The sequence below is a fragment of the Eptatretus burgeri genome, chromosome 5 (genome assembly GCF_056783735.1).
Source record: "Eptatretus burgeri isolate ZD-2024b chromosome 5, Ebu_testis_v1, whole genome shotgun sequence".
Taxonomy (NCBI): domain Eukaryota; kingdom Metazoa; phylum Chordata; class Myxini; order Myxiniformes; family Myxinidae; genus Eptatretus; species Eptatretus burgeri.
The window spans coordinates 91,465,886-91,478,385 of NC_140965.1; the positions used below are offsets into that span (position 1 = coordinate 91,465,886).

Sequence of the window (12,500 nt, forward strand, 5' to 3'; positions counted from 1 at the left end):
AAAAAAAAATTCTGACTTTTCAGAGAAAAAAAAAGTATTATTTACACAATCATTGTTCGAGCAAATATTTACATTGAATTGTCCACAGAATGGATTTGTTTTTGTTGTTTTTTATTGCAACTCGACTGTACATCGGAATTTGTGAAAAGTGATTTCGCTCCATGATTTTTATTTTTTTTAATTTCTTTTCTTTCTTTTTTTTTCCTAGGTATACTCAGAGCTTGAAAGGTTTCAGAGGCAGATGCACATGCAACCCCAATATTGTTTTGGTGAGCAACATTTTGTTGCCTCTATATTCCATTCCAAGCTTTGCTGATAATTTTCTCTTACAACCTGCATCGTTCTTTTGTTTTGCATGGATTGGTATAATTGTACCCTTTATTTTCACACGTTTTAATGAAGCTTAGACTTCTGTCCACCCCCTCCCCTTTCTCATTATATAGGTCGTTATGCTCGTCCACATTCCCCGCCTGGCAATACTTCATACACAGAAGCTCGCCAAAAGGTGAAACCTAGACAGAAACCCACCTGACTTAACATCACTTTATCATCATGCTGGTGATTATTGCAAACCATGATGATTGTGAAATTTGACTTCATCATTGATCCAGTAGTTCAGATGCCACATGTGACAAAAACAAGGTGGCCAAATCATGGGGGATTGGGATTGAGGGGTGCGTATTACTCGTGTTTGTAAAATTTTGCGGCAGATATACTATGCCATTTACTATATGCATACTATCTCCCCAAACTTTTGAGGCAATTGATACGCAAATATTATTTTGTGGGCAATCAAATACACAAACTGGAAATAGGCAGTCCATTTGAAATGGCCAATGATGCCTGCAAACCAATCATGTTCCATGTTTAACCTGGGTCAATGGAGGATGGCTGACACGGAGTTTGGGAATGATAGAAAAGAATGAAAAACTTGGGACCGCATTTATAGTTGATATTTAGAATGGTAAGGATTGGTATTTGTGGAATGATTGTTCATTTGCAATTTTTCTTTTGTACCCTTAGAAGTTGAGTATCCATTGAATAACCCTCCCCTGCACCAAAAGCCTCCTCCTCTCTCTCTCTTCCTTTACAGTGTGGATCTCAAACATCTGGGGCTTTTGCTCTAACCTGACTGCTCTTTCCATACAAGTTGCCACTGACAAACCAGACGTAATCTGCTTTACATAAACTTTCCTCCTTCAAGACATCTCTGACTCCTTAGTATCTCTCCCTGGTTATTCCCTCCTCCGGTATAATAGACCTGATCCTCATCCTAGTAGAGGAGTTGCTCTCTTCATCCAAGACTCCATTCCTCACTCTCCATGCACTGCCCTCACTCATCCACACTCCCAGGAATACCTCTGGCTTCCCCTCCGCTCCCACCTCTTGTTTATGTGTGTGTTGTACCGTCCACCAAACAGTGATGATCCATTTACATCTCTCGCTGAAAACACGGACCAACTTCTATCCACTCATCCAAACTCTGTCTTCCTCATTTGTGGTGACTTCAGTTGTCATCATGCCAGCTGGCTGGCTGTGGGTACCTCTCTCACCTGCCATGGCACTTCAGCAAAGGACTTCTGCGACTCATTGGGACTGACTCAATCAGTCAACTTCCCGACCCAGATCTCAGCCAACAGAACTCCATCTCTTCTGGATTTGATTTTAACCAATTTCCCAGAAAATGTCTGCTATTCTTCCTCCGCTCCATTCGGTTCATCATATCTGACCACGTGTTTGTGAAAGTTGTCATCTCTCTGGCTATTATTAGAGAACCACCTCAGTGCCGATGAGTCTGGCATTTCACTCAGGCTGACTGGCAGGGACTGGCAGCAGCCATCAAACTTCTCGGCTGGTCTCCCATGTCTACTCGCCAACATCAATTTCATCCTGGGAGTTTTTTTCAAATCAATTTTCTCTCTCTCATGCACAAATTTATTCCATCTCGTCTTCAATTGTCCTACCCTTCCTCTTGCCCATAGTACACTGAATCCTGTGTCGAGGAAGTTGTCCTGAAACAACTTGCCTTCGCCTTTATGGAAGGCAAATCCAACTTAAGGCAATCTCAGTTCCTTCCACAAAGCTCGGAACAAGTGTGTGTCTACTCTCAGGAGATCCAGGAAACAACATCCTTCTAATCTCAAGTCTGAACTCTCAAACCTCTCTCCCTCCTCCAAATCTTGGAGGTGTCTGGTTACGTCTGTTTCTGGTGTATGTTCCCGCTCCATCCCTTCCCTTACCTCAAATGGCTGCACTGCTGACACTGCACATGGAAAAGCTGAATGCCTAAACTCTGTTTACTTCCAAATCTTGTGTCCCAAACCCATCGCTTTCTGTATCCACCTTACCCAGTCGCACTCAACTGTTGCTGCACTGTGTCCTTTTTCTCCTGACAAGGTGGAGAGCTTGCTGCCAAACCTCGACTCGGATTCTGCAACCGGTCCAGACGGCATCAGCCCTCGTGTTCGGAAAACCTGCTCTGCTGCTCTTGCTGTCTCTCCTCTCTCTCTCTCTCTCTCTGTCTCTGTCTCTGTCTCTGTCTCTGTCTCTGTCTCTGTCTCTGTCTCTGTGTGTGTGTGTGTGTGTGTGTGTGTGTGTGTGTGTGTGTGTGTGTGTGTGTGTGTGTGTGTGTGTGTGTGTGTGTGTGTGTGTGTGTGTGTGTGTGTGTGTGTGTGTGTGTGTGTGTGTGTGTGTGTGTGTGAGTGATCTATTCTCCCTCTCATTTGTTCACAGTCATCTGCCTTCTGCTTGGAAATCGGCCAACATTACCGCTCTGCTTAAAAAAGGTGCAAAAACTGACCAATCAGCCTGCACCCAATCATCAACAAGGTCATGGAATCCATCATCGCTTCCGACATCAAATCCTCACTCTTCACCAATGGCTTGATTTCTGATCATCAATTTGGATTTAGACCAGGTCACTCTACCCTGGACATGCTGCTTCTGCTTTCCCAACAATGGATGGAGGTCCTAAATGCCAAACATGAGAACAGAGCGATCTCCCTAAACATATCGCGAGCTTTCATATTGTCTGGAATCCCACATTGCTCACCAAACTCTCTTCTTATGGTATCCAAGGCAATCTCCACTCATGGCTCACAGACTTCCTTTACTGTCGCAGTCAACATGTGGCTCTTAATGGAATTCTCTCATCTCCTCTTCCCGTCCAGGCGAGATTTCCTCAAGGAGTTCCTCTTTATCTCTTTGCTGATGACTCTGCCATACCATCCCTCATCCTTCTGATCAGCTGGCAGCTACAGAATATGCTGGCAGCTACAGAATCTCTGCAGACCTGGATAAAATCACAAGCTGGTCAAACACTTGGAATATGTCCTTCAATCCTGACAAATCTCACCCTCAGTATGTCTCTTCGAAAGCACCGTATGGAACCCCCCCAATCTACTTTCTCAACAATCCGATTCAATAAGTCTTTTCATTCAAGCTTTTGGGTATCCCAATCTCCCACAAACTTTCCAGGGAAAGCCACATCTCCAAGCTGGCCTCCAAAGCTAGTCGCCAACTTGGGCATTCTATATCATGCAAAGTCCTTCCTTAGCACACCTGAACTTCAAACCACTTACAAAGCTGAGTCTTTGGGTCTCTCACTCTCTCACTGGAGGCAGGTCAGTGGTCTGTCTTCTACCGTTTCCTCTTCAGCCTCCCCCCCCCTCGCTCTGTCTGTGATCTGTCCACGTTATATTTCTGTAGGGAGCTGAAGGTCCGCCAAAAACCCCATTCTGGTGAAACTGCCAAATCAAGAATCACTGGTCATCTTCACTCTTTCATTCCTCATTTTTCCCACCTCTGCAACAAACTCCCACACTCTCTTCAATCCCACTTCTCCCTCCAAGTATTCAAAACAGCTCTTCACCACCATCTCATATGTTTCCCCATCCAAAATCTTGACCTTTTCTACCCCCATTAATCCACTCCAAATCCACCTCCTTCAAATTCCCTGCTTTCCTTCCTGAAAGTCCCTGTAGTGTCTGACTTGTTTACCCCATGTCCCCTGCCCCATCCCTCTCCCTTCCACAGATCTCCGAATGTCTCTGTTCCCCACTGTTTTATGCTTCTCTCTCCCACCCCTCTTTTCTACTGCCCTGTTATATGTTCTATATATTTGCTCTTACATGAGCCTCGACATGGTATACAAAAAAAAAATCTTTGTGCTGTTTGGGTAATTTTGACTCTGTGGGACATTGGAACTTTGTGTGTTCTGGATTTTTTTCTTTTGTTCTGTGCTGTGATCGCCATATGTTTGATACTTTCAGAGTGAAAGTATTTTGCCATTGTAGAATTCCACTACTCTACCGATCTATTATTGTATCAATGGATGGCATTGCAGAATGTTATTTGAGCTATACCAATGCCATGGGATGCAAGAAACGGACGTTTTGGGCATTATTCCTTTGTCAGGGGCAAAAGAGCAAGGGGTTCATGGAGGAAAGCTCCTCTTTTTTTCTTTTTTTTTTTCCTGATTAAGGGTCAATGTGCAAAACATCAGCTTCTCTTTGTTTCTCATGGCGGTGAACATACTTCGATAAACATTTTGACCAAATGCAATGTCCTACCTGTCTGCTGCTGTAGAATGACATTCACGTTATTAAAGGTGAGTGTTATAGTCTATTATCCATTCACTAGGTTGGCAAGATAGCCGAGTTGTCGGCACACTCGCCTCTGAAATGTCTAGCATGGGCTTGAATATCATCCCAGGTAAAAACAGTCATCCTGGTGTTTTGCAGGCAGGGTAATTCCTCAGCGTGTCTCCATCTCTTGGATGGATGTTAAACTCGTCATCCTGTCTGCCAGCATAAGTTGGTGGACATTAAATATCCTATGATGTCCTTTGCAAAGATGAGGGCGAGCTACCATCGGCACCCTGCCCAAATTCCAAATTCCAAATTCCTTCTCCAACTTACAAGTAGCACTGCATCAGTGGAACAGTTTTGCCCTGAGGAGATATGCTACCCATATCCACATGCTACATACGAAAGAGGATTCGTTCATTCTTGAAAGCATTTGATGTATTTGTTACCTCCACCACCGAAGGTGAAGGTTATGTTTTCACCCCTTTCTGTCTGTTTGTTTGTATGCAGGATATCTTAAAAAGTTGTGGACAGATCTGGATGAAATTTTGTGGACAAGTTGGGTGTGTGACAAGGATGAAGTGATTAGATTTTGGTGAAGATCCAGCTCCGACGACTATAATTTTTTTAAGTGATTCTTCACCATTGAGAGATGGGGGTCAAAAACGATATATAGCACAATATCTCAAAAAGTTGTGGACGGATTCGGATGAAACTTGGTGAACATGTTGGGTGTGTGACAAGGAAGAATTGCTTCAGTTTTAGTGAAGATCTTAATCTGCATTCGGATTTCATAAGTTTTAAGTGATTCTTCACCATTGAGAGAACGTGCTGAACCGATATATAGCACGATAGGTCTCAAAAGGTTGTGGACAGGTTGGGGGAGACAAGAAAGAATTGATTCGATGCCTGATCCACGACAACATATCGGGCCTAACACATTGTTGAAATGTCATGTTGTATATCGTTTTTGGCCCTATCTCTCAATGGTGAAGAATCACTTTGAAAAATGTAATAATGCTCGTCTCCACACAATAAAAGAACGCATACAAAATTGATATGGACAGGTTTAAGGAATGGGTAGTTACTTCACAGGAGGTAACAAATTTATTGATAAAGGTTGGTTACGTTTGTTGAAGGAGATTGACAATGGTAAAGGTACATCTGATGAGATCTGGTGAGGGTGTGGGGCAGGTGCTTGGGCAGGCGAGCGTGTCGGACGTGGTTTGAGCAGTGGTGAGGACGTGAGGCGGTAGCTGGTGAGGGCGTGGGGCGAATGTTGTGTCGTTTTGAAGGGTAAAAAGTAAGGGCAATTGAAGAAAGGTTAAATGACATCATGTCAGGTCATTTTTAAGAAAACATCGGCAATGATACACATGGGACGAAGGGATATAGAAGAAATGTTTACTATGAGTGTTTGAAAAATAGGTACAGGTTACTGCTTAGCTGACTGAAAGAAAAGGATATACGAGGTGAGATTTTTCTGGAATGGAAAGTAATTAAATTTACGAGTTGGGTGATCGACGTTCATCTGTGGTTCGAAGAATGGTGTGTGCAGAAACTTTTGCAATGGGGAAGCATTGGGAATTGGAGGAAAGAGAGTTCCCCCTCACACTCTATGTAGCAATAAGACTCAAGCTTGTAGGCTGTGGATTAGTTCTGATTTTTTTTTTTTTTTCAAACAACTTGGAATGATGGCCAATGCCCAGTCTGTGGCTGGCTTTGCAGTCCAGCTTTGTGTTGAGAAATAACATGAAGTAATTTATTGGAGGTTTCTATTTCCTCTAACCGTAAAACAATTTTGCCATTTTCTATTTTGTTTGCATGTGCTTGCACTCGCTCTTTCATTGCCCTTCCTCACAATTAAACCCGTTATTTGAGCAGTAATAACTATTCAAAGGTTAAGTAAAATAAATTATTAGCTTTTCTTATGGGGTTTTCAAAAAAAAAGAGGGGCGTATTGCTATTTGATATTTTCCAAATTTTTGATATTTTTTTTTCCCCAAAATGGCCACCACATAGTGAAGTCTATCAGACCAAAGACTAACACGACCACCAATGCGCATACCATTAAAAATACCGTTGGTTATATACCCGATACGTCAACATCCACTGCAGCAGTGGCACTGTCTGCTGTAATGTGCGCTTGTTTGTACGTACTGAACCGGTACTAGGTATAATGCGGACTTGCATGACTGACCTGAGCTGTCTGGAAGTTGTCATCGATGGGCGATTTTCCCCCATTTGCAAATTCGTTGAAAATATTCCCCAGAGTCTGGGTTCCGTTGAACACCGTACGAGCGTACCATGGCTCCAAAAATTTTCTGTCAGCCTTCCGGATTATTTTAAGACCTCGGTCGACTGTACTTCATCAGTAGCTCAATTAAAGCCACCGAGAAAGTTCTCTCTTGAGATCAATAATGCACGCACTAATGCAAGAGCTAGCTAACTTACGATACGTGTTACGTATGTACATAGCTCAAAAATTGCATTCGCTGAGCGTGCAATATGGCATGAGCAGGCTTACTTATAGACAAGCGATTTCATTTCCGTGAGCATTAGCCCTATAAGGACCGCAAAATAATTACTGGTCTGGGTTTCAGATTCGCGTGATAAAAATAAAAGAATAAAAAACTTGCAAAATGTTCGTAAATTTGATAAAGAAGAGGAAAAAAAATAAACGCTCCAACATACGGCCTCCGAAGAGGAAGTACGTTGGGATGAATGAATAAGTTTGGTTTTTATTTTATTTTAGTTTATATCTGGAGAGAAAATAGTTATCAAAAAAAAGGAAGCAGGCGGGGACAAGAAACTAATTTTACTTGCCCTTGATACATAAAATTAACATTTTAGGAATCTAATTTTTTTGGGTGGAATTTTTAAAGTGGGAAGCCAATCATGGTGCTGTCATCTCAACTGAAACCACGTTTTGTCCTTTTGATGATATTAATTTAAAATTGATTTGTACTTTCTTCTTTTTAATGAACTCGCTGATTTTTGATGTTGCTAATTTCTTACGATTAAATTATTGGCCTCTTTTTTTTTTTCTTTTTTTGTTTGCTGTGTTTAATTCTTTATTGAGGGTTTATCTTTGAGCCAAAAAAGGCAGTCTGTCTGAAACATCCCATGTTACATTTGAGCAGTCATTTATTCCTGAAATGCGGATTCGCTTTTGAAGCTTTTCCCACCAATAAGTTTTTTTTTTTATTATTATATATATATATATATATATTTTTTTTTTTTTTAACCAATTTCCAGTTGTTTTATACATTATACAACAATGCGTAATCTTCCCTTTCAATTGATGTGTGCGCTGTCTCTTGCATGGACATTATGCTGGGCGTCCCATCAGCTGGTATTAGTTGGACGTTGAAGATCTCACGGTGCCATTCGTGACTCGTTAACGAGTTGTCACCAGAACCCCAGAACAAACTAAAATTCCTGCTCTTACTTACACGCGGCACTCCTTGTTTAAATTGTATGAGCGACACAGCCAAACACTCAGCAGAGATGTAAACCCGCAGCCAAGTGCGACACAAGAAGTGATCATTTAATTCCTTGTGCCATTTGTTGTTGTTTTTTCACAAGCACATGTTAATTTTATTTTCATGTGCATTTTGAAGACCATGGTACAAGGAAGTTATTCACCATGTTGAAGATTGATTTATTTTGACATATTTTCATTGTTGTCCATCCAGCACCAAGGACAGTGGCCAAAAAGGCATTCCCGCAATGCGGATGCATCTCGTAGCCCATGGATTACACCTGAAGTTATGGATTTAATCGAGCAAAAGAGGAAGGCTAATATTATGCGTCTCAAAAAGCCATCTCCGAGCAATGAGGAGGCGTTTCGCATCCTGCGCAGCCGTGTGCAAACAGAGGTCCGGCGCCTCAAGGAGCGCTCCATGCCGGGGAGGCGTCGGATCCAACAGCTTGAGAAACATGACTTGAAATGTGAGGCCCACTCTTGTTATCTCTGTTTGTTCTTCATGCATCTTCTTGCCACCCTCCTCCAAATCACTCTGTTCTCATTTTCCTTTGTACTTTTATTTAATGACCCTTTGCTCTGCTTTTATTTCCTTCCAAGTTGACTCGCTGTCAGATTCCGAAGCTGATTCCCCAGGAGAACAGAAAGATTCTGTGATTTGTCACAAGGTCGACGTTGATGTCGATCTCAATGTTCACATTGGCACGGAATTCAACTCTCCCCGTAACTTAAACACTGAACCTAACACAGATGAAAAGGTTGAAAGTGAGGTGAGGTTTCTTTAATTTTTCCTTCTTTTTTTTGTTTTTGTTTCAATGAGCCTTCCTCTTTAAGAAGTGTCATTGTATTGTTTGGTTTTAAGAATATTACTGTTTGCTGTGTTGTTGGAATTCTGTTTTGTGCCATTATACAGCATACCACACGGGTTTCAAAACCTGTAGAGTAGGACCAAAAAATTCCTGATTACTCATTACATCTTAATTACTGGAACGGCACTCTGTGTGTGTTTATCGGTGATAAATGGTGATAAACACGGAATCCAACTCTCCCCATAACTTAAACACTGAACCTCACACAGATGAAAAGGTTGAAAGTGAGGTGAGGCTTCTTAAATTTATTTATTTATTTTTATTTCTTAAACTGAGGTTGTGTATATTTTTGAACTTAACCTTTAATGGACCCTTTTTCTTTCCGCATTTTGAGGAAAGCCTTTGGTTTGATTAACGTGACATTGCATACGCAAGTAGGTCAGAATGTGTTCCCTGAAGTCCATTTAAAGTTGGCTCACTGTGACAGTTTGGATAAGATGGGTGTTCATATACACATATATATGTATGTATGTATGCATATATATATATATATATATATATATGTATTGTTGTGGAAATGGCCCTTTGTGGGTTAGTAAATATAGGATTAGCCCAGATCCCCCATTAAATGCACGTTCAGCCAGGTTGTTCGGTAAATGGACGTTATGTGTGTCGGAAGGTGTAAGAGACTGTTCATCGTTGGTACATTGGTGGTGGACCGAGAGGCTCTTCTTCCTTCCTCTCTCCGGACAATAGACTCCGCCAGCGCGCTGAGAGGGGGAGTGGCCGAGAGAAGGAAGTGAAACTGAAGGGAAGAGTTTGTCAGCTTCGTGGAAGGGCGCGCCCGAAAAGAAAAGGTGGAAAAAACTGAGAGGACGGAGTTGGGCAGTCGGCTTTGAGGCGAGGGTACACCGGAAAAAGGTGGAACTGAGAGCACGGAGGTCAGTCTGCGAATGGCAGAAGCTGAACCTGAGTGCGCCGAGTCTGCGATCGGCAGAAGCTGAACCTGAGGGTCGAGTCTGCCATCGGCCGAGAAAGAAAAGCTGAACCTTGTGAGAAACCAGCTGAGATCCACCATCGATCTGAAGGTCTTGTGCCGTCAATATTGCGCGGGGTCAGAACACGCTGAGGAGGGCGTGCGCAAGCGATGCCTTGAGAAGAACGAGTATGGCGCCGCCATCTTGCCACGCGGCGTGCTCGAGCTTGGGGGCTCGAATCCGTGGACATCATTTTGTCGCGAGCCACATTCGTGCTTTTGACACTTTCCTCTCATCCATCAAGCATCACCAAGTACTCTGTGTCTTGTCTGCATGCTGTCCATGTCTTGTTTGCATGTCATTTAAGGCTTATCTCATTAGAGTTCCCTTCAAAACCCATAATCCGTAGCTCCCTAGTTAAGAACAGGTTATAGATTGATTATAACATTGTCGTGAATGCTTTGCTTGTGTCGTGTTTCCCCGATGTGTCCCCAATAAATCTGGCTGATTCGTATGAAGTTGCCGCTTTGAATTAATTTGTGCCGCGTCGAGGAACGATTTGCTCGATTTGGATATAAAAACGAAAATGGATACAGACTGGTAGACTCCGCTCGGTCTCTGACAAAACCAGTCTGTAACCGGGGTCTATTCCCCCAGCTGGCAAGGTACAGGTGTATTTTGGTATTGTGGTTCGAGACACGTAACCCGAGAATTGTGCCGAACCAGCCGGCGTTATAACCCCGGAGACGGCGGTGGTGAGGGTGGCGCTGAATCTGTAACATTTGGCTGTCGAGAGTAGGGTGCGAAAACCCAAACTGGTTGCGGACAGTGATTGACGCACTCGTCAGAATCCCGCCACCCAGTGCCGGATTAAGCCTCGGCTGGCCATAAGGCACGTTTTGAAATTTTAGAGAATGGCCTGAAAATTTTAAATTAGATCTCGGGCTCATGGAAATGGACCCCAGACAAAAGATGAACCGATTCAAGAACAAAATATTTAATACAAAAAAAGACATATTTAATGTGAAAATAATTTTTGGCTGGCCCGAAGGCACATGCCTTGCCTGCCTAATGGTTAATCCAGCACTGCCGCCACCGCTGAATCCTTAACACTATATATATGTGTATATATTATATATGTATATACAGTAGACGAGGCGTAAGTCAGCAGCGTGTAACTCGACACTTTGCCTAAGTCGGCAGCGTCAAAAGTCCCGAATTTATCTCATGTTAAATCCCTTTGAATAAAGGGTCATCCCTCTGTAAGTCGTCATCTCTAAGTCGTCACTTCCTCTAAGTCGTCAGATGTTGTCCGTTCCCACGTAATGGAAACTCAAGTAAATTACCACTCCTAACTCGTCACACGGAACTGCTGCCTCGTGAGAAGCCCGATTTCATGGAATCGTGATGCTCGCTCATTGGTTTACACCGCCAGTGATGGGCTATTTATAACTGTGTACACACGTTGATCGCACTGCAGGCAGGACAATGGCGACGAAGCGTAAGCTTACAACTATAACCTACCAATAAAAATACGACATTATCCAGTTTTGCGAGGCAAACCCACTGATGAAGAAAACAGCCATAGCTGAGAAGTTGGACATCAAATGGCAGACATTGAACGATATCTTGAAGAATAAAGGCAAGATATTTGGACAAGTGGAGAAGATCGCGAGGCCGGTGGTAAGTGTGAAGCGCGTGAAATGTGTATCCTTTGAAGATGTCGATGACGCGCTCGTCATCTGGTTTCGGCAAATGTTGGCTCAGCCAAATATTCCGTTTCGACCGATTCGGCCGATACTGTCTTTCGGTGGAGGATTGCCCAGACAACATCATGGAATACAATGACCGGTTTGAGTCCTTTCTCATGCACCAGATGCCCAAGAGTTTGAGGCAGTCAAACGTAACGGATTACTTCGCGAAGGAGTAAAGGATCGATCGAGCGTGTTGAAGTCCGATCATGGTTTTATATTGGCTTGTTTTGTACATTACCGCACTCACTTACACATAGGCATTGAGTGGTAATCATCACCACGATGACTGTGTGTCATGTAATTTGTCACCATACCATCACCGATGATATATGAGTTGTCTTACAGTTGTTCATTATCTTTGCTTTTGATAAACTGATTCATGAATTCCATCTTTGCTTGATCACTTTCCAACTCACCAATGAACCCCCACCTATGCCCCGAGGATTGTGTTTTCCTTTTGGTACAATAGCCGGCTCTCACATGTACGTGTCCAGGCCACGCGCGACTTCATCCTTCACCCCACAGTCATCATGAATGTTCGCATATGCGTAAGTCGTCACATTTCTAAGTCGTCACTTTTTTCTCGGTCCCGATGGTGACGACTTCCGTCTTGTCTACTGTATATATTATATATGTATATGTATATGTTGTTCGTCTTTCGGCTGCTCCCGTTAGGGGTCGCCACAGCGGATCATCCGTTATGATCCGCATACTGATTTGGCACAGGTTTTATGCCGGATGCCCTTCCTGACGCAACCCTGGTCGCCTCTTACAACACAGGGATAAGGATTGGGTTTCCCCATGATTCCGGGCTGCCCTACACCCTCTCATTGCGCGGCCCAGTGCAGAGCTCCCGTCTTCAAGCGATCCTCCAACCCAAGCCTCCG

General features: G+C 43.2%; 1 protein-coding gene across 3 annotated transcripts in view; it reads left to right on the forward strand.

Annotated features, from left to right (window-relative positions):
- LOC147026945 (uncharacterized) overlaps positions 1–12,500 on the forward strand; it is an 81,821-nt gene that overhangs the window by 60,662 nt on the left and 8,659 nt on the right. Inside the window, exons 5-9 of one of the 3 annotated variants that reach the window (XM_085882866.1) lie at positions 209–269; positions 444–505; positions 8,285–8,540; positions 8,674–8,843; positions 9,562–12,372. In XM_085882866.1, the coding sequence (XP_085738992.1) occupies positions 209–269; positions 444–505; positions 8,285–8,540; positions 8,674–8,843; positions 9,562–9,567 (555 nt within the window). In that variant the 3' untranslated portion in view covers positions 9,568–12,372. Of the gene's footprint in view, positions 1–208; positions 270–443; positions 506–8,284; positions 8,541–8,673; positions 8,844–9,561; positions 12,373–12,500 lie in introns of those variants that run through there. The other 2 variants (XM_085882864.1, XM_085882867.1) reach the window with 2 other exon arrangements.